The sequence below is a fragment of the Chiloscyllium plagiosum genome, unplaced genomic scaffold, assembly GCF_037043375.1.
Source record: "Chiloscyllium plagiosum isolate Xiang-an unplaced genomic scaffold, Cpla_swu_hap1 HiC_scaffold_5, whole genome shotgun sequence".
NCBI lineage: Eukaryota > Metazoa > Chordata > Chondrichthyes > Orectolobiformes > Hemiscylliidae > Chiloscyllium > Chiloscyllium plagiosum.
This window is the reverse complement of record NW_028270143.1, coordinates 67,128,894-67,154,402: the sequence shown is the minus strand read 5'-3', so window position 1 is coordinate 67,154,402 and position 25,509 is coordinate 67,128,894. Positions and strand designations below refer to the sequence as shown.

The following is a 25,509-nucleotide window of genomic DNA, read 5'->3' as shown; positions in this document are numbered from 1 at the left end:
AGGGCAAAGATTTTAAACCAGCTTAAAATCCAAAACAGGAGAAAGTGAGGTCTGCAGATGCTGGAGATCAGAGCTGAAAATGTGTTGCTGGAAAAGCGCAGCAGGTCAGGCAGCATCCAGGGAACAGGAGAATCGACGTTTCGGATTCCTAAAGAAGGGCTTATGCCCGAAACGTCGATTCTCCTGTTCCCTGGATGCTGCCTGACCTGCTGCGCTTTTCCAGCAACACATTTTCAGCTAAAATCCAAAACAGCCACTGGAAGTGTTTCTTCAATGAGCTTTTTGGTCTCGATTGTGCCAATATGGAACTTTACATACCCTTTGAACTGGCACACTGACAAATTAACTTAATATCTTAGCTAAAAGGCAGTATACATTTGTTTTAAATCAGCATTATTTTAACATTAGAAAAGCTTTTCTTGATGGTTTATAATGAACTTAAAATTTTGGGTTCAAATCTGAATTATTTCTCTCTCAATAAATAATGCTTCTTGTCTTAAAATCATAATAATTGCTCACTGGCATTTCGACAATATTTGACTCTTTTACTGTCACCATTCGCAACCTATCTGGCTAGTGATATAATTATAATGTCTCGCAATGACTCGTAATCTGGAGATCCAGGCTAATATTCTAGGGACAAAAGTTCAAACTTCACCACAACAGTTGATGAAATTTAAATTCAATTAAAAATCTGGAAAATTGGTCATGATGACCATGAAACTATCATTGACTAGCATAATAGCCCATCTGGTCCACTAAAACTAATTAGGGAAGGAAATCTGCCATCCTTTTCTGGTCTGGCCTGCTTATGACTCCAGATCCACAGCAAAGTAGTTGACTCTTAACTTACTCTGGTATGGCTTAGGAAAGGGAAATTCAGGTTGGAAAACAAAAGCTGGGCTTGCCAGCAAAACTCACATCTCCTGAAAGAGATAAGAACTCAGACAAGAATGGCATGCTTGTGATTTTTACAGTTTTATTTGTTCAGGAAGTATAATGCTTAGATTTCTGCAATTGGAAGCTAAAAATATACCTTGTTAAATTCTAGACTGGGAAGCACGGATTGATAGTCATGGCAGAGTTTTTTATGTGGATCACGTAAACCGTACAACAACATGGCAGCGACCTACAGCAGCTGCTACACTTGATGGTTTGCGCCGTTCTAACTCCATCCAACAAATGGAACAACTGAACCGAAGGTATGTGATACTTTCAGTGGAGAATGTTCTCTACCCATTTAATTTGGAGATAGATCTATGCAATATTTTAAGAGTGATAAAATGATAGAAAGGCATTCATTATTGCTGTATGGCTTCTTCAAATATTAATTGTTCCTCTAATGGAGAAACTGTGTTTGGCTGTTGCTTTTTCCACTGAGAGAAAGGACGAGTGTAATCAGTAACATTTTCTGAGTGCTCTAGCGGTAAGTAGTTTTTTATTCACAGCTCAGTTGTATGTACAGGAATAATGAACTCTACACCCACAGATTACCAATTAACACTTTTAAACAAAAGGTTTAGACACTTGTCATAGGAAGAGCAAAAATATAGTCCATATACGTTATATAAATTGTTATACAAATTATATATTATTTGGTTTCTATAGATCAATAAAACCTGCATTGCACAGAGTCCTGAGTTTGCAGCCAAATATCTCCCAATGCCACCTGCTCACTTTCACTGGTGAGCTGGAGAAATAAAGGGAGCAGAATTGGATTCCAGATTTGTCAGCATCTGGCAGTCAAACCGAATGTAAATACTCAGAGACAAGAGATGGATCAAGGCTACATGTGAACAGGAGGCAAGACATAACTGACCTGGATTATGAGAACTAATTAAACAGTGGTTTACTGTTCAGGATTATCAGCTTTAACGTCTCAATGAAAACATTATTTCGGAATTGACTTTATGCAGAAGCTGTATGTCCGTGGCAACTTGGTATTCACATAGGGGTAAAATTTCTGCTGGAATTCTCCTCACCACTTCCTTTGGCTTTGGCTGTCCTCTGGGATTTCTCATGGAAGTTACAACGTATGGTCAGATGAACAGCTGTGAAAGGTTCAGCACATATTCTCTGCAAGCAGATACAAGTGAAACCTGAGTTGTTGAAATAAAACATTACCTTGATGTGATCAGAGAAACAGGAAGGCATGTAAATTGTATATACAGTATTAAATTTGAGTGCAACGTATTGACACTGCTCTCTTCAAATAATCATACATTTTTTTTAAAGCAGCCATGATGAAATTGTGAAACTGTATTCCTCATTTCTTTCATGAGACCAGACAGAAAGTTTGTAAGAGAACGAGGCTCAATTCAGGGTGCCTCACTGCATTACAGCTAGCTGCAAAAATGCCACTAACTCCAAAAAACTCTGCATTTTCTTTGTTAATTTTATTTGTTTATGTAGGCATCACTGGCAAGGGTAGCTTTCACTGTCTATCCTTAATTGTCCTTGAGTTGATAATGAATCCTTACAGTCCCTATGATGTTAAAAAGGGAGATGCAGGATTTTGACCCAATGACACTGAAGGAAAGATGATATCATTCTAAGTCAGGTGGGCTTCATTAACTGGGCCAGCATTTATTACCCACCACACTGTCCTTGGGAAAGTGGGTGTCTTCTTGAACTGTTGAAATTCATTTGCTGCAAGTACACGGGCGGCACGGTGGCACAGTGGTTAGCACTGCAGCCTCACAGCGCCAGAGACCCGGGTTCAATTCCCGCCTCAGGCGACTGACTGTGTGGAGTTTGCACATTCTCCCCGTGTCTGCGTGGGTTTCCTCCGGGTGCTCCGGTTTCCTCCCACAGTCCAAAGATGTGCGGGTCAGGTGAATTGGCCATGCTAAATTGCCCATAGAGTTAGGTTAAAAGGGGCAAAAGTAGGGGTATGGGTGGGTTACGCTTCGGCGGGTCGGTGTGGACTTGTTGGGCCGAAGGGCCTGTTTCTACACTGTAAGTAATCTAATCTAATCTAATCTAAACACCCATAATGCTGTTAGGGTGTGAGCTCCAGGATTTTGACCCAGTGGCACTGAAAGAAGAGTAATACATTACCAAGTCCAGATGGGGACTGGCTTGGAGGGGTACTTGCAGGTGATGGTGTTCCCAGGTATCTATTGCCTTTATCCTTCTAGATGGAAGTGGTTGAAGGCTTGGAAGATGCAGTCTAAAGAGCTTCGATGAATGTATACAGTACATTTTATAGATGGTACACAATGCTGCTCCTGATCATCGGTGATAGAGGGATTGTATGTTTTTGGATTTGGTTCCATTCAATGGGCTGCTTTGTCATGGATGGTGTCAAACTTCATGTGTGTTGTTGGGGCTGCACTCATCCAGGCAAGTGGGGAGTATTCCATCACATTCTGACTTGTGAATTTGTGGACAGGCTTTGGGGAGTTAGGAGATGAGTTACTCACTGCAGGATTTCTAGCCTCAGCCTGCTCTTATACTGGTACTTGTGTGTCATGAATATTACTTGCCACTTATCAGCTAAGTCCAGAGTGATGGTGGTCTTGTTTCAGAAGGCTGTGAATGGGAGCAACGTGCTTCAATGAAATCTGGAGCCTCCTGAGGCATTAGTGCTCCAATGTGCTGAGAAAGTTAATCCACTGCCTGTCAATCCTCTATTGGGTATATTACCTGCTTCAAGCTGGATGAGTTCACATTAATAGCTGCAGAATGTCACTAAGGAAAGCATTGGGCTCACTGAACCTATAAACAGAGAAAAAAAGCTTGTTTGAGAGTTTTGGTAACGGATGACATGGGGTGAAAGACAAGGTATCAGATGATGCTGTGGAGGTGGAAATAAGTGGGCTTAATGATAGGTTGTTAATGTGTTTGGAAGCTCATCTTGGGGTCAGAAATAATACCAACATTTCAAATGGTCTGGTTCAACCTCAGTGTGACCAAGGAGTGGGATAGAGCTGGTCAATGGAAACTGGAGAAGGAAAGGGCTACTAGTTTTATACATGTCAAAATCCCAGGGTACTTGAGAGTCCAATACAGCTTTCCTTATGTACAATCTCTGAACGAAGAAGGCAGAGTACAAAAGAAATCTGAAAATAAAGAACGTTCCCCAGCTGATGGCACCATGGCTCCTCAATGCCTTTGATATTTCTGTTTGGAAATAGAGCTTTGTTGCAGGAACTGAGGCAATAAGTCCCATCCTGGTTCCATTTAGTGATTATAGGATTAGAACTGAATTTAAAATAATTAGAGAAACTCATATGGGTCCTGAAATAACATCACAGTAATCATGACTAGTTTCTATATAAAGTAGCATGTTCTCTCTGGTGGCAGTTCAAAAATGAAAGTAAAACATGAAGGGAATTTCTGAAAGTTGTGAACATGCTACATTATCATTGTGCCCTTGTAAAAGAAAACATCATTAGCTCAACCTTTGATAGCTGGGATGAGAGTGCTATCCTATGTTGAGAGGCTGAGTGAATTAGTCTGTTTTCTCTGGAATTTTTAATGTGATCATGTTAACTCAAGCAGGATTCTGAAAAAACGTGGCAGGGTGGACACTGAGAGATTGTTTTCACTGGCTAGGCAATTTAAATCATGGGAGCACAGTCTCTGGATAAGGAATTGATCATTGAAACAAGAAGATATTTCTTTACGCATATGTTTGTGAACTTTTGGAGTTCATTACCCCAGAGAGCTGTGGATTCACCATTATTGAATGTATTTGGGTTGCGATAAATCTCTCAAGTATCAAGACATATGGAGAGCAGGCAGGAAAGTGGTGGTGAAGCTGAAAATGAGATAAGGTCGTATTGATGACGGAGCAGCCTCGCTGAATGGTATGGTCTACTCCTGCTGCTGTCTATTGTGTGTTTGTGGATTATGCTTTTAAATTAACTGGCCGGCAGGCCATACTTTATGTATAAATGCAGATTATAGGGTGGGTCTTGCAGCAAACAACAGGGCGTAGCCAACTTTGCTCCTCCCAGCATACGTACACCCTCACCACAAGCCACAGACTTAGTTGAATCACAAAGTTAAGGCAACTATATTTAGTCAAATTTAAGGCAAATCTAACAGTCTTTCAATCAAAAAATGAAGGAGTTTTGTAAGAAGGACAGCATTATTCCATTCATCACAGCTCTCTGAGGGTGTTGGTTAGCCCAGTTGGCCGAATGGCTAGTTTGTGATGCACACTGACGTCAATAGCATGGTTCAATTTCCATACCAGCTGAGGTTACTTTGCAGGAGTCATCTTCTCAACTTCTCTCCTTGCCTGAGGTATGGTGACCATAAGGTTAAACCACCATCAGTTGTCTCTCTCTCTCTCTAATGAGAAAGCAGCCAGATGGTCTGGTAACACTATGGTGACTTTACCTTAGCATCTATATACTGGTTTCTCCCCCACTGCACACAGTAACAATTTGTGCATTATCAAATGTGGATTTTCCATTATTACCATAAAGGTCAGCAAATCAGAGACAGTGCATATCCACTTACTTCTGGATGATGCAACCTTTTCGCAGACATAGCTTTTCAAATGTAGATGAAAGTCAGAAAATTATGTGGAATCTTAAATCCCATGTCTGCTCCTGCTCCTTAATCAGTGAATTGACAATCTGAAATCAAGTGTTTCAATGGAAATGACAATTCACTGTAAATGTTTCAGTATAAATTGGCCTTTAATGCCTTGGAATATCCCTTTGGATATTGTAGGTGACTTGTATGCCAAGCGTCCAAATTTGCGCAAGTTAGGTGAATTGGCCATGCTAAATTGCCCATAGTGTTAGGTGAAGGGGTAAATATAGGGGAATGGGTCTGAGTGGGTTGCTCTTTGGAGGATTGGCGTGGACTTGTTGGGCCAAAAGGCCTGTTTCCACACTTAAAAAAAAGTGAACTGCTGGCTAGGTGTGGATGGTTGCCATTTTGAATTGTCGTCAGTGTCTTAATACAAAGAATGGAGTGTGTGTTAAACTTCTGCACATCTTTGCAACACATGCATAATGCCTGTTTGATCCTTTGCACCTGGTTACAAGTTACCAGAAGGTTAAATATGCATTTGTGAAGTGAAAAATGAAGGCTGAATCCCAACACGAGTAGAGTATGTCATTGCTGACTTATATATTGAGTTCATACAAAAGAAAAACTTGACAATTAGGGCCAGGAAAATGGGGCAGTCTTATATGCTGGTTTGACATATACACTGCAACTTATTGTAAATACTGCTATGCTGCAGAAGTTAAGCAACAAAGAACATCAATAACTCAGTTAAATACACCGATATGATACTGTCACTGGGATTAACTTCTCTGGTAAAAACATTTCACCAAAGAAATCTGGGGTAGCTATGACCTCGTATCTAAGGTGAACCTTCTCACATTTTAGCTTCAGATGAAGTCATTGACTATTAGTTTCATACATGACTGTTATGTAATATAAAATAACGTAAGTATAGAAGCGTTAAATGTGAAAAAGTAAAGACATGCATGACTATTATTATTTGAAGCCCATTGTGTAGAATTAGTTAACAAGTAAATTATTGATCAAATCTAAAATTATTGTTGGCGAAATTGGATAATGAATGTTTAATGGATTCATATCCTGTTTCTTTATCTGTTATTTTAATAATGAATATACTTCAAACCAGTTAAAGCATCCACTAAAATCGAAACTTAATTTCATACACACCCGTTAAACATTGTTTTCCTTAATACCATCATCAGTAATTTTTGGGCTTTTACCATTGGGCTTCAGTTATTTTATAACAAAGCTGGTTTAAGGGGATTGACCTTGCTACTAATCAAGGATTCCTAAAGACATTCTTCCTGATGGAGTTATATTGTAGTAGATTAAGAGATGCAGAGCAGGGTTTACTACATGATAAAAACAATCTCTAATTCAGTATTTCTACTGCAACTGAAATGATACCAAAATTGCAAACACAACTGCAATCAATAACTATATGGCAGGGTCATCCCGATGTCAAACAGCAAATGTTTTTTCTAATACTTCAGAGAAATATTTGATATACAAAGTATTAGCTCGATAGAATTAAGTTTATACAACTAATCAATGTAATCAGAATCACAACTTTAACTATAACCTCAAACTAAAGTACTGTCCAAGATGCTCTAGCCAATTTGGTTGTGATTAAATATATGACTTTGCATGTGGAAAGTTTTTTTCCAAGCTGAGAGACTTTGCAAAACTGTACGTAGTGTCTTCTGTGTTCTAATTAATCACAAAGCACTTGGCTTCTCATATTTTCCACTCTCCACTTCCTGTATTCAACTGCAGAACATTATTTAGAATTTGTGGAATTTCTCTCTTCTCAGTGGAATTCCACCCCAAAATTCATTAATCTCCATTGTGGAAACTTCAATTAACCCAAACAATTGAATATGTTTCTCCATCCCATGATTTCTGCTTTGAATTATCTACAGAATGTAAAGATTATTAATGATTATCTTCATCTCTGTGTATTGTAACTGATCCAAACTGCTTTTTATACTCTTTCCCTCAAAATTCCTTAGGAGATTAGTACATAATTTCCAGACTGTAAATGCACAAGTAAAGCTGGCATGCTCTGTCCTTTGGAACCTACCCAGATGGCTTTCTGAGGTTGAGTGGTCCTGAACAAATTCTAAATTATTCATATACTTACATAAAATTCAACTTTCAATAGTTTAATAGATAAGTCTCTCAAAGTCCAGTTGTGAATAATTAAATATGCCTCTAACTGTGGTGATCATAGTAAAACATCAAATTACCTAAACTAGTAAATAAAACATTTTTCACTAACATTTCCAGTTAACCTACTGATCTAGCAAAATCTGAATTAACAGCTTGTAAATAACGTTTCTCTCAAAGCACCTTGTATTCATATTTATATGTGGAGAAGCGATGGTGTCATGGTAGTGTTGCTCGACTAATAATCCAGGAACCCAAGGAATGCTATGGGGACCATGCCATTTGGTGGAATCTGAATTTAATTTTTAAAAATGGACTTAAAAATCTAATGATGATCATGGAGTAATAATGATTTTTTATAAAAAAAACCCACCTGGTTTCACTCATGTTCCTTAGGGAAGGAAATCTGCTGTCTTCCCCTTGTCTATATTATGTGGAACTCCAGACCCACAGCAATGTGATTGTCTCTTAACAGTCTTTTGAAATGGTCTAGCCAGCCACTCTATTGTATCAATCACAAGTCTTAGGTCAATCCAAATTCTTCCCTTTTTAGAGATTTGTGGTTTATACAACTACAAAGCAAACTCAGCTCTATTGGGCCTACTAAGTTCTCTTTATCCATATCTGGGGATGAGTGCCACAATTGGGAGAGCTGTCTCAGAGACTAGTTATGCAACAGCCTGACATAGAGTCATAACCGTATAATTATATCTTACACGCGTTGTCCCAGATGCCACTATCGTCATCACTGGAAATGTTCTGTCTTACAGGCAGAAGAGTCCTAGCAGACCTGTCAGCAAACCTACATCTAGAACCTCAACCTAAGCTACATCTTCTCAAAACTCGCAAATTCTGCTTAATTGCAGCATAAGGGATCAATGATCAAAGGTCCTATTGATAAAGCTAACCTAGATTTTAACTCAGTTTTAACCTAGATTTTATATCAGTGACAGCAAAAATATATGAACAAAGAAGGGAAGAGCATACATTAGAATGTCTCACCCTCACTTTACACATTGTAAATAAGAGACCTGGACTTCCTTCCACTTCTTATCATTCCTTCAACTATCTGATCCTATTCTGCATATCAGATATAATCCAGCCTTTTGATTTACATGTTGATATTTGAAATATTAATCACACAGTGTATTGTTAAATCAGGAACTGTCATTTTGAAACATATCCAGGGCTGTCTTATCGAAAAGTATGAACAAACTTATAGTGGTAACTAAGTTGAATAGTTCAGTAATAGGTCAATTATATCTTTCATTGGTAAGAAATTTTACAGATGTTTATGTCTTCAACAGATTAAATTGGTATTCTGGATTTCAGTGATGAAACAATAGAGTAACTTCATCAATACTTCATTGCCTCCAGGGGGTTATACTGAGAGGGATCAGGAAATAAAGTTTACACTTTGTAGCTCTATGTTTAGTTGATATTCCCTTCAAACACAATTAATGAATTTTCCATAGTTGACACATTAAGTGTTCTGGGATATTATATACAATAGTGGAACTCACTCTAACTGTGGTTTACAGACTGATCCTTCAGTTTGAGAGGAACTGGGGCAAGAACCAGATCAGACTGTTGGGTTTGAAATTACATGAATTATTACTCCAGTGTGATGTCAAATTGGACATAAAGAGTGGTTCTTGGGTATTGATGGCACCTTAAACATGTTTTATGCATAATTCTCTAAACCCTGGAATTCTGTCCCTAAACCTTTCTGCCTTTCCACATTTCTCTTCTTTGAGACTGTCTTCAAATCTTGCTCTTCAACCAAACCTTTGGTACCTGACTCAATATCTTCATGAATATTTTGATGCCAAATTTTGTTTGAAATATTTTCTACAAAGCACCTTGGGATGTTTTGCTATGTAAACTATAATGTCTAAACGTGAGCTGCTTTGAGTATTTGACACTCATGCCTTTGCTCACACACATTTAAAAATCACAGTTGCAAGTGAAATATTTTAATGTTGCTGCAGACTACACTCTAAGGTACTTACAGCAGGGATAGAGGTCACAAGATTGTCAGTACAGTGAGCAGCAATTTTATTTCTGCAAACATTCACCTTTTCATTAAAAAAAAAGTACTTTTATTTGCATTTCAAATATTATAAATTATCATTCATTAACAGAACTATAGGTTAATTCTAGTCAGTTTCACTTTCATAAGTCTCTGCACATGCACTGCACACACAGTCTTTAAATCATGCATGTATCCACATGATACATTTTGTTATGGACCAGGTCAGACCCACCTCAAAATGTTTAAAGAAGGTAGCCTAGACCCTAACTTTTTAATTTAAAAGTAGATGTGAAGGACCATGTTCCAGATGCTACACAACTGCTATTGTTAACTACTTGATGTTAAGGAAACACAATTTACTTAAATGCTATTGTTACAATGCAAAGAAAAGAAAGAGGAATTTGGAATAACTTAACTATTTGAAAACCCAACCGAATAACAGATACAGTACCTGTTACTAATTAACTGTTCCAACATAATAACATTACATAAGTACACCCCTTGGCACAAAGGCAAATTCAGACATAGATTCTCATGCAGTTCTCCAATCCAGAAGGAAACAACATCAAGAGAGATTTCAGTGAAAGTAGCAGCTAGGAATCGTTCACTGAAGCCCCCAACTCTTCTGAGACCCCAAACTGCTTCTGATGTTACTGAAAAACATCAAAACCCAGAAATCTGGATGTGTGAGAAGTAGCCACACCCATTGAGGCTGCAAAAAAAAACTCAAGATGTTATAAGTTGTTTACTTAAGCCATCTTCAATAGCCAGTTCTTCACCTCTACTTTTACAACCTACCTTCAAAAAAACCCAGGACCAAATAACCTTTGTAAAGTGACAGCATTGTCACTATAAAGACATTGTCATTCCCCATTTGTCCAGTATCTGATCAGTCCTAAGCTTACTTGTTCATACTTGAGGAGAAAGTGAGGACTGCAGATGCTGGAGATCAGAGCTGAAAATGTGTTGCTGGAAAAGCGCAGCAGGTCAGGCAGCATCCAAGGAGCAGGAGAATCGACGTTTCGGGCATGAGCCCTTCTTCAGGAATGAGGAATGAGGAACTGTCATTTTGAAACATATCCAGGGCTGTCTTATCAAAAAGTATGAACAAACTTATAGTGGTAACTAAGCTGAATAGTTCAGTAATAGGTCAATTATATCTTTCATTGGTAAGAAATAAACATCTGTAAAATTTCTTACCAATGAGAGATATAATTGACCTATTACTGAACTATTCAACTTAGTTACCACTATAAGTTTGTTCATACTTTTCGATAAGACAGCCCTGGATATGTTTCAAAATGACAGTTCCTCATTCCTCATTCCTGAAGAAGGGCTCATGCCCGAAACGTCGATTCTCCTGTTCCTTGTTCATACTTGAGACTTGCTTCAACTGAGATAAGTGGGCGGCACGGTGGCACAGTGGTTAGCACTGCTGCCTCGCAGCGCCAGAGACCCGGGTTCAATTCCCGCCTCAGGCGACTGACTGTGTGGAGTTTGCACGTTCTCCCCGTGTCTGCGTGGGTTTCCTCCGGGTGCTCCGGTTTCCTCCCACAATCCAAAGATGTGCAGATCAGGTGAATTGGCCTTGCTAAATTGCCCTTGGGTTAGGTAAGGGGCAAATGTAGGGGTATGGGTGGGTTGCGCTTCGGCGGGTCGGTGTGGACTTGTTGGGCCGAAGGGCCTGTTTCCACACTGTAATGTAATCTAATCTAAAGTGAATTCTGCTCAACGCCTAATATCTGGAACTCCACATCAGGATGGCACGGTGGCTCAGTGGTTAGCACTGCTCCTCACAGCGCCAGGGACCTGGGTTTGATTGTCACCTTGGGTGACTGTTTATGTGGAGTTTGCACATTCTCCTCCATGTCTGCATGGGCATCCCCCCCACAATCCAAAGATGTGCAGGTCAGGTGAATTGGCCATGCTAAATTTCCCATAGTGGTAGGTGTGTTAGTCAGATGTAAATATAGGGTAGGGGAATGGGTCTGGGTGGGTTGTTCTTTGGAGGGTCAGTGTGGACTTGTTGGGATCAAGGGCCTGTTTCCATTCTGTAGGGAATTTAACCTAATCTATTTTCTATAGCCCCACCGTACTTCCAAGGGTTTCATTTTTGTGTCACCAACTTGACTCATTTGGTACAGATCTGTGAAGTTCATGATATTGCACAAAGCATCGGTGTTTATCTGACACACACTCACTTTGTGCTCTCCTTCTGTAGTTTTCATTCTAACAGTTACAATCCATTCACCTTTAGACCAGATGATGATGCTAACCTGTGTAAAGTTGCTTGTCAAAATCATCAGCTGATATTTCTTTGGCAGTCATCTTGATAAACCTGCTGTGCTTCTTTCAAGGTAAACACTTATATGGGAAATGATTTAGCTTCTTGCAGTTGGAACACTTTCCCCATGTTAGACTTGTGTCCTTTCTTTTGTGTGATGTCCTCCATAATATTTACATCCTTTTTATTGCCTTGATTTTTCTGCTGACTTTTCTGCAAAGATATAGCTTCCATTTGCCCAAGTCATTGTTCGCATTTGGCCTAGAATTTCTCTCATAATAATGCAAAACCTCAACCATTCTGCCTTAAATATGTTTTAGCTCATGATTGACAATTTCAGACCTTCTTTACATATTGATGCCTTTTTGAAAGTTATGTCTTCCTTTCTCCCATTTATGCTCCCATGGTAGGATCTCTTATACTTTGAATTGTTCAAAAGCATAAGTTTCAGCTAGATCTGTCAATGCCATTACACATTGATCAATAGAGGTTACTGCCCTGACTTGCTCCATTTTCATTTTAATTAGTTCAGTAGCTACTTCATCATTTTGCCAAAGATGGTGGAAGACACTCCAATTCTGACTCATATCTCCTTCCATTTCTATAGCAGCAGGGAGTGTGAAATGCACACGCATTTTTATGCACATAGTAATTCAAAATTACAACCTGTTTTGTTACTTCCTTGCAGTTTCTTATAGTAGCTGGCTCTTTTACAGCTGTGAAAATCTACATATTTTTGGCTGCACCAGCCCTGACACCATGTTTTCAGTGAACAGTTTTAATGGCTGCCACTGATGGCATACAAAGGTACTTACAGTAGAGATAGAGGTCACATGACTACAGTAAGCATACCAGTACATGAAGTACAATTGTATTTATCTAATCAATTAGCATCTATAAACTGTGGTCTGCTGATCTATGCAAGAATTGGAAGGTTAATCCAGAGCCAGATATTTACTTTTTTTATTCATGAATGCTACTGGCAAAGCCAACATTTGTTGCTCATCCCTAATTGCCATTGGGCAGATGGTGAGAATGTCTTTTTGAACCACTGCAATTTAGCTCATGAGAGTACAACCACAGTAGGCAGGAAGTTCTCTGGTTTTGATCCAGTGACTGCGAAGGAATAATGATATATTTTTCTAGTCCTGATAGTGTGAAATTTGGAGGGACATTGCCATTGCCCTTTTAGGTGGTAGCTGTTATGAGTTTGGAGGATGCTGTCTAAGAAGCCTTGGTAAATTGATACAGTGCATCTAGTAAATGGTACACTGCTGCTTCAACTGTGCATCTGAGGTGGAGGGAGTGAATATTTGATGGTGTTAGATGGGGTGCCAGTCAGGCAAACTGCTTTGTCTTGGATGGTGTCAAGTTCATCAAAGCAAATGGAGAGTGTGTCTTCACACTCCTGACTCGTACCTTGTCCTTTGTGGACAGGCTTTGAGGATCATGCAGGGGACGTCAGTAAGCTGAGATGGATCATCCACTTAGCACTTCTGACTGAAGATGGTTGCAAATACTTCATCTTGTCTTTTGCACTGATGTGCATGGCTCCCCCAGCATTGTGTATTGGGATAATCCTCTTTGGTTGTTTGTTTAATTGTGTAATGTCATTACACAATGCGTGGCTTGGAAAAGTAGGCTTCAAGGCAAGGGCGTAATTGATATGTGGAGCTTGTTCAAGGAGCAACTATTGAATGTCCTTAATAAGTGTGTACCTGTCAGGCAGGGAGGAAAGGGTCGTGTGAGGGAGCCGTGGTTTAATAAGGAATTGGAATCCCTTGTTAAATGGAAGAGGGCGGCCTATGTAAAGATGAGGCGTGAAGGTTCAATTGGGGCGATTGACAGTTATAAGGTAGCCAGGAAGGACCTGAAGAGAGAGCTAAGAGCAGCAAGGAGGGGACATGAAAGGTCCTTCGTTGGTAGGATTAGGGAAAACCCTAAGACTTTCTATAGGTATGTCAGGAATAAAAGAATGGCTAGGGTAGGAATAGGTCCAGTCAAGGATAATAGTGGGAAGTTGCGTGTGGAGGCTGAAGAGATTGGGGAGACACTGAATGAATACTTTTCGTCAGTATTCACTCAGGAACAGGACATTGTTGCCGATGTGAATACTGAGTCACAATTAAGTAGAATGAATGGCTTTGAGGTATGTAGGGAAGAGGTGTTGGAAATTCTGGAAAGGGTGAAAATAGATAAGTCCCCTGGGCCTGATGGCATTTATCCTAGGATTCTCTGGGAAGCAAGGGAGGAGATTGCAGAGCCATTGGCCTTGATTTTTATGTCCTCGTTGTCTACAGGAGTCGTGCCAGAAGACTGGAGGCTAGCAAATGTGGTTCCCTTGTTCAAAAAGGGGAGTAGGGATAACCCTCGTAACTATAGGCCGGTGAGTCTCACTTCTGTTGTGGGCAAGGTCTTAGAGAGAATTGTAAGGGATAGGATTTATGAACATCTGGATAGGAATAATGTGATCAAGGATAGTCAGCATGGTTTTGTGAAGGGCAGGTCGTGCCTCACAAACCTTATTGAATTCTTTGAGAAGGTGACTAAGGAGGTGGACGAGGGGAAAGCGGTAGATGTCGTGTATATGGATTTTAGTAAGGCATTTGATAAGGTTCCCCATGGTAGGCTACTTCAAAAAATACGGAGGTATGGCATTGAGGGTGAGTTGGAGGTTTGGATTAGGAATTGGCTGGCTGGAAGAAGACAGAGGGTAGTAGTTGATGGTAAAGGTTCATCTTGGAGTGCCGTTACTAGCAGTGTTCCGCAAGGATCTGTTTTGGGACCATTGCTGTCTGTCATTTTTATAAATGACCTGGAGGAGGGGCTGGAAGGTTGGGTGAGCAAGTTTGCGGATGATACGAAAGTCGGAGGAGTTGTTGACAGTGAGGAAGGATGTGGCAGGTTACAGCGGGATATAGATAAGCTGCAGAACTGGGCAGAAAGGTGGCAAATGGAGTTCAATGTAGCTAAGTGTGAGGTGATTCACTTTGGTAAGAGTAACAAAAAGATGGGGTACTGGGCTAATGGTCGGATACTTGGTAGTGTGGATGAGCAGAGGGATCTTGGTGTCCATGTACACAGATCTTTGAAAGTTGCCACCCAGGTAAATAGTGCAGTGAAGAAGGCATATGGCGTACTGGCTTTTATTGGTAGAGGAATTGAGTTCCGGAGTCCTGAGATCATGTTGCAGTTGTATAAGACTCTGGTGCGGCTGCACCTGGAGTATTGTGTGCCGTTTTGGTCGCCATACTATAGGAAGGATGTGGAGGCACTGGAACGGATGCAGAGGAGGTTTACCAGGATGTTGCCTGGTATGGTAGGAAGATCGTATGAGGAAAGGCTGAGGCACTTGGAGTTGTTTTCATTGGAGAAAAGAAGGTTTGGGGCGACTTGATAGAGGTGTACAAGATGATTAGGGGTTTAGATAGGGTTGACCGTGAGAACCTTTTTCCACGTATGGAGTCAGCTATTACAAGGGGGCATAGCTTTAAATTAAGGGGTGGTGGGTATGGGACAGATGTTAGGGGTAGGTTCTTTACTCAGCGAGTCATGAGTTCTTGGAATGCCCTGCCAATAGCAGTGGTGGACTCTCCCTCTTTATGGGCATTTAAGTGGGCATTGGATAGGCATATGGAAGATAGTGGGCTAGTGTAGGTTAGGTGGGCTTGGATCGGCGCAACATCGAGGGCCAAAGGGCCTGTACTGCGCTGTATTCTTCTATGTTCTATGTTCTATAACTGGTGGGCAATCAGCTCTGCAGAATTGTAATCCAATTCCTTGATTATGACATTGGTTTACCAAGTGCATGTTCTGCTGTTTGGCATGAATGTAGCCTTCAGCTGTAAACAAGATTCTGTCGATCTGAAACTGGCAAGTTCAATATAAAGGCATTCTCATACAGCATGCCACAAAATGGCAGGGACTGAGTCCAGGCAATGAATTGCTAGAATGATCTGAAGAGAGCTTTGAAGAGATGAAGAAGTCCCTGATAGAGAGAAGGGAATTTAGAGAAAGTGTAATCCCGTTGCTGTTATGCAATGTTTAGTAATGAATTCAAAAGATAAAATGTTTTTTTTATTTGAAAAATATACTTTATTCATAAAATAATTTGATGGTCTGTACAGTTGGTCATGCCAAACATACGTAAACATTTACATACAGAGATCAGAATTTATCATTTTTATATACAGGTCTGTACGTTTATTAATCATATCCATATATTTAGCTGAGGCGTCAGCAGAGCCCAAATGACTGGGTGGGCCCCCTGTTCTTCTTAGGCAGACAGATGTTACACGGTGGTCTTTCCCCACCGCGCCTTGGCGGCAGCTGCCCCAAGCTTCCGCGCGTCCCTCAACACGTAGTCCTGGACCTTGGAATGTGTCAGTCTACAACACTCAGTCGGGGTCAACTCCTTCAGCTGGAAGATCAACAGGTTTCGGACTGCCAAGAGAGCATCCTTCACCGAGTTGATGATCCTCCAGGCACAGTTGATGTTCGTCTCGGTGTGCGTCCTGGGGAACAGGCTGTAGAGCACGGATTCCCAAAACACGGCGCAAGCCTCGACAAACACCACTGCATTCCTCTCCAGACTTCTTCTGCATAAGCACATTCCAGAAGGAGGTGTGTGACAGTCTCGTTCCCCCCCGCAGCCGCTTCGAGGACAGCGTGCGGTGCGGCTGAGAGTCCCGGCGTGCATAAAGGATCTCACAGGCAGAGCCCTTCTCACCACCAGCCAAGCCATGTCTTGGTGCTTGTTGGAAAGTTCTGGTGATGAGGCATTCTACCAAATGGCTTTGACAGTCTGCTCAGGGAACCGCTCGATAGGATCCGCCCTCTCCTTTTCCCGAAGGGTCTCAAGGACACTACGTACTGACCACTTCCTAATGGACTTGTGGTCAAAGGTGTTTTTCTTCATAAACTTCTCCACGAAGGACAGGTGATATGGAACGGTCCAACTACTCGGAGCGTTCCGCGACAGTGAGGCCAGGCCCATCCTTCACAACACCGGGGACAGGTAGAACCACAGTACGTAGTGACACTTGGTGTTTGCGTACCGGGGAACCACGCACAGCTTGATGCAGCCACACACAAAGGTGGCCATCAGGGTGAGGGTGGCATTGGGTGTATTTTTTCCCCCATTGCCCAGATCTTTGTACAGAGAGTCCCTTCGGACCCGGTCCATCTTTGACCTCCATATTCATTGGAAGATGGCCGGGTGACTGCAGCGGCACAGGTTCGGGGAATAGGCCAGACCTGTGCCACGTATAACAGCAATGACAGTGCCTCACACCTGATGACCAGGTTTTTTCCCACGATGGAGAGCAACCATAGCTTCCATCTGCCCAGTTTCTGCCTCACTTTGCTGATGCGCTCCTCCCAAGACTTGGCACACGCCCCAGCCCCCCCGAACCAAATACCCAGCACCTTCAGGTGGTCGGTCCTGACGGTGAACGGGATCGAGGATTGGTTGGCCCAGTTCCCGAAGAGCATGGCCTCGCTCTTGCCTCAGTTTACCTTGGCCCTGAGGCCCATTCAAACTGGTCACATATGCACATGAGTCTGCGCACGGACAGCGGATCCTAGCAGAAAACGGCGACATCATCCATGTACAGGCAGGCCTTAACTTGCAGGCCCCCGCTGCCAGGAATAGTCACCCCTCTCAGGCTCGCATCCTTCCTGATGGACTTGGCAAATGACTCTATACAGCACACAAACAAGGCAGAAGAGAGAGGGCAGCCCTGCCTGACTCCAGATCTGACTGGGAAGCTATCTGATTCCCACCCATTGATTGAGGCTGCACTGACAATGTTGGTGCAGAGCAGTCTGACCCAATTGCAGATTCCCTCCCCAAAGCCCATTTTGGAGAGAACATCTCTCATATACCTGTGTGATATCCTGTCAAAGGCTTTCTCCTGGTCCAGGCTGATGTCCAACTCTCTGTCCTGCATGTAGACGATCGTACCCCTGAGGAGTGCGAGACTCTCAGCGATCTTCCTGCCCGGTACAGCACAGGTTTGGTCAGGGTGAATCACCGACCCTAGAGCAGACCTGACCCGGTTGGCGATTACCTTTGACAGAATTTTGTAATCCGCATTCAACAGTGAGATTGGTCTCCAATTTTTGAGTTCCTCCCTCTCCGCCTTCCGCTTGTAGATGAGGGTGATGATGCCCTTCCTCATGGATTCACTCATGGTACCTGCCCGAAGCATACTGACATACACCTCCAGTCCTGGCCAATCAAGTCCCACAGAGCAGAATAGAGCTTGACTGGTAAGCCATCACTTCTGGGAGTTTTATTCTTTTCGAAGGACTCGAGGGCCTTGGTCAGCTCGTCCAGAGATAGTGGCTGGTCCAGCCTCTCCCGCGGTCTGTCGTCTAAGACCTCCGTGATAGAGGACAGGAATGACTGGGAGGCCGTGCTGTCGGTCGGCTTCGCGTCATACAGACTGGCATAGAAGGATTTACTGATCCTCATGACGTCAGCCTGAGATGATGTTATCGAGCCATCTTCTCCCTTCAGTTTGCTGAGCACGGAGCTCTCTTTGTGCACCTTCTGGAAGAAGAAATGTGAGCATGTCTCATCCTGCTCCACCGAGCGGACTCTGGACCGGAAGATTATCTTGGAGGCCTCCGAGGCAAAGAGCGAGGCTTGCTGGCCCTTCACCTCCTTGAGGTCCTCCGTGACATCGACCCCCATTGTCTCCAGCAGGAGAAGGTTCTGCATACTTTCCTGGAGCTGGCACAGTTTTCCCCACCTCTCTCTCGCCTCCTGAACACCTTTGAGGATGAAGAACCTCCTGATGTTCCCTTTTACTGTTTCCCACCAGTCCGCTGGAGACTCAAAGAGGGGCTTCACAGTTCTCCAACCTGCGTAGTCCCTCTTGAGCTCCTCATTGTCTCCCGGGGTCAACAGCTTTGTGTTCAGCTTCCACGTTCCCTTACCAGCCCGCTGCTCGTCCGTAGGTGACACTCGGCCAGCAGGAGGCAGTGGTCGGAGAAGAACACTGGCTTGACGTTGGTGGGTCTGACCGAGAGCGTTCGGGACACAAACAGGTAATCTATCCTTGAGCGGATAGACCCGTCTGCCCATGACCAGGTGTATCTACACAGCACTCCGTCTGCAGGGGTACTGAAGACATCGTGCAGCTTGGCATCTTTTACCGTGTCCATCAGGGCTCTGGATGTGGCGTCCAGTTTACTGTCCCCCCCCCGCCGGATCGTCCATCTGCATCAATGATACAGTTGAAGTCTCTAACCAGAATGACTGGCCTGGCCGTAGCCAGCAACAGTGGAAGCTGCTGTAGGACGCCCAACCGTTCACTCTTACCCACTGGGGCGTACACATTAATCAGTCTCAGGGGAGCATTCCTGTACATGACGTCGGTGACGAGGAGGCGCCCACCCACCACCTCCTCCTTAATCTCGGAGATGGTGAAGTTGCCTCCTCGCAACAGGATACCCAGGCCGGAGATAAAATGTTCAGATTGTGGAGCATGTTTAAGGCCTGCCTGCACTGTATTGAGAGCAGGAGAAATAAATAGGGCAATAATTGGAGATATACATTTCAATGATGGTTACTCTTTCAGGTCACAAGTGTTGTCTATGATTTATGATATCGTGGCAATGATTTAACTCATCCCAATCTGTTACTGCAATGACACTTCTGACAATCTCTTCTTCTAACTCCAAGATATAAGACATAACTCAGTAAGATATTCTATATTTCAATAATCCCATTCTCTCTCTGATTTGATAACAGGTATCAGAACATCCAGCGGACAATTGCAACAGACAGGTCAGAAGATGAAGCTACTGCAGAGATCTTACAACCAAATACAGGTTTGTAATAATATCAAATATATATTTGTTAAAGTAACGTTAGCCTCAGAAACCATTCACATGTGCGAATCCAAACATAACATCCAGATACTCTGTTCCCTCAGGAATAATTATTATGGTTAATGTATCCTAGAAACATTAGTTGGATTCTCAACAAGACCTTGTGCTGTGACTCTTGTGATCCTTCATTTGATCATTTAATGTAATTAACCGTGCTTTTCACTATGTTTTCCCAAAGCTTCATGCCATATAAATGAGCCATGATCATGTGAAGAACCCAGCAAAGTATGTCAATTCCTAAAAGTCAGTGTTAGTTCAGAAAGGAAAAGACTACTCCTGTAGGCTTGGAAACAGAATGGACAAAAAGATGAAAGTAATCACAGGGGAAACGTGAGCTGCTTGTTTCTTTTAGTACCTCGTGTGGGGTAGTGCACATACTGACAGGCCTGGAACTGCAGCAGTTGGAATCAATCATTTGCAACCTAGAGTCACTGCAGATGTTTCAGAACTGTTTTATATCCTGTAACATATCATAGAATCCCTACAGTGTGGAAGCAGGCCTTTTGGCCCATCAAGTGCACACTGAGCCTCTGAAGAGCATCCCACCCAGACCTCCCCCACTCCTCCTCCATCATTGCAATCCTACATTTCCCAAAACTAATTCACCTAGCCTGCACATCCGTGAACACTATGAGCAATTTAGCATGGCCAATCTACCTAACCTGCACATCTTTGGACTGTGGGAGGAAACCAGAGCACCCAGAGGAAACCCATGCAGACACGGGAAGAATATATAAACTCCACACAGTCGCCCAAGTATAAAATCAAGCCTTGGTCCCTAATGCTATGAGGCAGCATTGCTAACTTCTATATTACCATGCCACCCCATTTTTCCTTAGGGATTTTATTTTCAACATTCCACCCAGACCCCCATCCTCTCATTTTCCATGGCTAATTCACCTAGCCTGCATATCCCTTGACAATTTAGTAAGGCCAAACCACCTAAACTGTACATCTTTGGACTGTGGGAGCAAACCCACACAGACACAGGGATAACTTACAAACTCCACACAAACAGTTACCCAAGCCTGGAATTGAACCCAGGTCCCTTGTGCTGTGAGGCAGCAGTGCTAACCACTGTGCCACTATGCCACCCAGATATAAACTTGCATTTCCTGACCAGGAAAAAAACCTAGGCCATGGCTGTCAGAACATCAAATCCTTGTCACTAGACCACCAGGGAAGGTCAAATGATTAATAGTTTTGAATGTTGATTACTACAAAAGTGCTAGATACAAATAGCAGAAAACCTGTCTACTGAAACGTTAAATTCTAATGGGTTCATGCATATACTTGAGGGAATTAGTGCTCTAAACATAACACTGAGTTGACATTTGGAACAAGTGCTAAACCCAGTACATGTTTGATCTGGCACAGTTTGAATTGTTTTCAGTACATTTATATTTTTGACTTTTCCATAAACACAACCTGTTTGGAAAGCCTCCATTGTATTTTGTTTATTTGTTCATTTTGAATTCGCTGGAGGGGCCCATGTTTATTGCTCATCCTTTGTAACTTTGAGAAAGAGGCAGTGAGCTGGCTTCTTGAAACACTATAGTCCATGAGGAGTAGGTCCTCCCACAACAAGGTTAAGGAAAGAATTCCAATGACAACAAAGGAATGATGATACATTTGCAAGATACGTTGTTGTGTAACCTGGAATGGAACTTGCTACCCTTGTCCTTCTAGGTGGTAAAGGACATGAGTTTGGAAAATGTAATTGAAGATGCTTTAGTGACAAGTGTATATTATGGATGCAATGCATGCTGCCTCTGTGTGCTGGAGGTGGAGTGAGTGAAAGTTCAAGATGGTGGATAGGGTGCTGATCAAGCAGCTGCTTTGTCCTGCATTTTGTTGAGCTTCTTGTGAGCTATACTCATCTAATCACGTAGAGAATATTCCATCACATTCCTGAATTGTGCCTTGAAGGTGATAGACAGGCTTCCGATAGTCATCATGTGACTCACATCCCACAGACATCTCAGCCTTTGACCCACTTCTTTAGCCAAGTATTTATGTGGCTGCTTCAAATAAGTTTCTAGTCAATGGCAATTCTCAGGATGTTGATCAGAAACAAAAACCAAACTTAATGGAAAAGCTCAGCAGGACTGACAGCATCTGTGAAGAGAAATCAGAGTTAATGTTTCTAGTCCAGTGACCCTTCCCAGAACTAGGTTTCATTCTGAGGAAGGGTCACCAGACCCAAAACGTTAACTTTGATTTCTCTTCATAGATGCTGCCAGACTTTCTGAGCTCTTCCAGCAACTTCTGTTTTTGTTTCTGATTTACAACATCAACAGCTCTTTCAATTTTTACGCCAGATGTTGATGTTGGGGAGTCAGTGATGATAATAGTAATGAATGTCACTGATGTAGTAAGACTCACTCTTGTTGGAAATGGTCATTGCCTAGAATTTGTGTGGTGTAAGTGTTACTTGTCACGTATCAACCCAAGCCTGGAAGTTACTGAGATTGTGCACCCTGCTTCATTATCTGAGATAATCTGAGGAACTGCAAGTGGGATTGAACAAGGTGAAGTCGTCAGCAAACATCCTCACTTCTGACCATAATGATGCGGTCTCTTTGCTGATCTTGCTAATGTTGATCTTGCCTAGCGTATGCCCTGTGCAATGTAATCAGTATGCCTCTGCCAAGTTTATTTTTACAATCTTTGATCTGTACATCCCTGCTTACTATGATTTGCCTGTGCTGCTCATAAATGAGGCTTTTCACTGTATTTTAGTACACATGACAATCAATCAATTGAATGGAACCACTAATGTGGTGGAAGGTTGAACTCAAACAGATTCTGTTCAGATGAAATAAACAGTGACAGATTTCTCACGTAGTAATTGTGAATCATTGACCAATTCTGCAACCAAAATGGCATGTATGAAAGTGGAGAGTGTGATGCTGGAAAAGCACAGCCAGTCAGGCAGCATCCAAGGAGCAGGAGAATCGATGTTTCAGGCATAAGGCCTTCATCAGGGCATAAACCATTCCTGATGAAGGGCTTATGCTCAAAATGTCGATTCTCCTGTTCCCCGGATGCTGCCTGACTGGCTGTGCTTTTCCAGCATCACACTCATAACACTGATCTCCAGCACCTGCTGTCCTCACTTTTTCCTATCAGACATGTATGGAAGTTGAGTGAAAATAAATCCTCCCAGCCATAAAATGCAAGGCACCAGTCCTCTTCAATTAATGTTTTCCATACTCTTAGTACAAAGGGAAGTTACTTTTGTTTCTAAGGAATAACCCCTTTGCCTGCTCAAGAACTCCTCATCGATATATGTTAGGTTATCTTATACACTCAGCACCACAAAATGAAATACAATTCAATTTTATTATTTTTAAATCCTTATCTCCAAAATGAATATATTTCTCAGTGATTTTCTATTTAAGGAATAATATTTACGGAATAATATTTGATTCTTCATTTTGCTAGAACTGAGGCGAGAAGGATCTTTGTCTCCTGTGAGTTCCCAGAAGGTTAACATGTTACTGCAGTCTCCAACTGTCAAATTTATTACAAATCCTGAGTTCTTCACTGTGCTCCATTCAAACAATGTAAGTATCCTGCTGAATCCCTGCAATTGTTATATTTCCTGGTAATTTCAAAATTCAAAAGTTAGTGTGTAACTGTATATAATAATTTTAAGAATTCTGCATTATTTGGCATTGCTATGCACATAACTGTCTTATGATTTCAGCATTAAGCCGTTAGATTATTGTGTGGTTGCTTTCCTGTATGATCAAAATCACTATGCAGTTCATTCTATGCTCATGATTTCTTCATTCTTATATTCTGATTCACTGTGCTTTATAATTGCTCTTCTCTTATTCTGCTACATCATTCCTTTTACATTATTTTGCGCTATTACACTGCTGCATCTTCTGTCTTCTGCATCACTCTGCTGCTATTGTATGAAACTATTTGGATGTGTTTTCCTGTAAAATTATTATCCTTCATGAGAAAGGATTCCTTGATTTATTTTTCTAATACTGGAATACTCCAACACAATACAAAACAGTTGACAGCTTGACAAACAAGACTAACCCTGTACAATAAATTGAAAGGAACTGAGTTCACCTTTTCATACTGACCCATTATGCATATCGCAGTGTAATATTAATAAATTCAGATAAAATCCAAGATAAGTTGGAGAACACTTAAGTTTTATCTGTTTATTTGCTTTACTACATGTTTTCTCCCATTAGAGTTGTCAATCAGTTTTAAATTTTACTGCCAGCAGTGTTCAAATATTTAATTTCTGAAAAACAAATACCGCTGGCACATCTATGGTTGGAGGGTTCCCCAAATTAAAACATAAGACTGTAGCACTTTTATTTTACAAAGAGAAACGTATATGATTTCTCTTGCTTGTATTTAAAATGCTGTGTGTCTGAAGGCAAAGCTTCAAAGATGTGCAGACTACATTAAAATCTTAGCTATGTGTGGAAGGTTGCCGTTACCAAGCTGCTATCTTGCACTGAACTGCAGTTTAAGCTTACAGAAATATGAACCAATTCCAATTCCTATAGGAATGTATTACAGATGGCATGTTGGGTTTAGGTTGTGACTGGTCCAGTTATTTAATTCCTTCCTGCACTGCAGTGCTCAAATTATTGCCACCTTCTAATGTGGCTTGTAAGTCCCTAGCTCCTTTTCACTTTCAGTCATATTCTTCACCAGTACCTCATCAGCCAACAGCATCAGATCTGTTAGTCACATACATCAAATACAATAGAATAAAATCAGAACTATTTTGAGACAGTAAAACATCCTCCAGCTCAGATAACTTTCAGAAACTGCTCACGCTTTTCTTCATTTGACACTTACCATATTCTCATTTCTTACCATACCATGAACAAAGTGTGATATGATCTACATTACAATGCAAACATGATAATAATACTGCCGTATAAATCACAGAGTGCCTCTGAACCACAATCACATGATATATAATCTCTGCAGTTTGAGTTTCACTGAGCTTCTTGAGAAGAATGGAAGCAGTACATCTCCAGATGTTGTTAAATTTGAACACATAATCTAGGCTGCACTTGAGTACAATACTGAGGGAATATTGCCCCATCAGATATTGTCCTGCAGCTCAGATGAGATAGGGGCTTAATTTATTTTTTAGATTAGATGACTTACAGTGTGGAAACAGGCCCTTCGGCCCAACAAGTCCACACCGCCCCGCCGAAGCGCAACCCACCCATACCCCTACATTTACCCCTTACCTAACTCTACGGGCAATTTAGCATGGCCAATTCACCTGACCTGCACATCTTTGGACTGTGGGAGGAAACCAGAGCACCCGGAGGAAATTCACACAGACACGGGGAGAACGTGCAAACTCCACACAGTCAGTCACCTGAGGCGGGAATTGAACCCGGGTCTCTGGCGCTGTGAGGCAGCAGTGCTAACCACTGTGCCACCGTGCCACCCACAAAGGCCCATGTGCCATTTTGGGTGAAAACAGCACTTTTCTAAAATAGTCTACTTGAATCCTCTTGAATCCTGGTCCAAACTTATCCTTAAAAGAGTCAAGAAACAACATTAGCTGCTCGTTATCTAATTGTCTTTTCTGGGGCCTTGCTGTGTGTAAGCTGGTTGG

General features: G+C 41.9%; 1 protein-coding gene across 11 annotated transcripts in view; it reads left to right on the top strand.

Annotated features, from left to right (window-relative positions):
* LOC122549923 (E3 ubiquitin-protein ligase HECW1-like) overlaps window positions 1–25,509 on the top strand; it is a 464,685-nt gene that overhangs the window by 283,748 nt on the left and 155,428 nt on the right. For all 11 annotated transcript variants that reach the window (XM_043690154.2, XM_043690156.2, XM_043690157.2 and 8 more), the window contains 3 exons: window positions 1,052–1,202; window positions 19,747–19,826; window positions 23,334–23,455. In XM_043690154.2, the coding sequence (XP_043546089.2) occupies window positions 1,052–1,202; window positions 19,747–19,826; window positions 23,334–23,455 (353 nt within the window). The remainder of the gene's footprint in view (window positions 1–1,051; window positions 1,203–19,746; window positions 19,827–23,333; window positions 23,456–25,509) is intronic.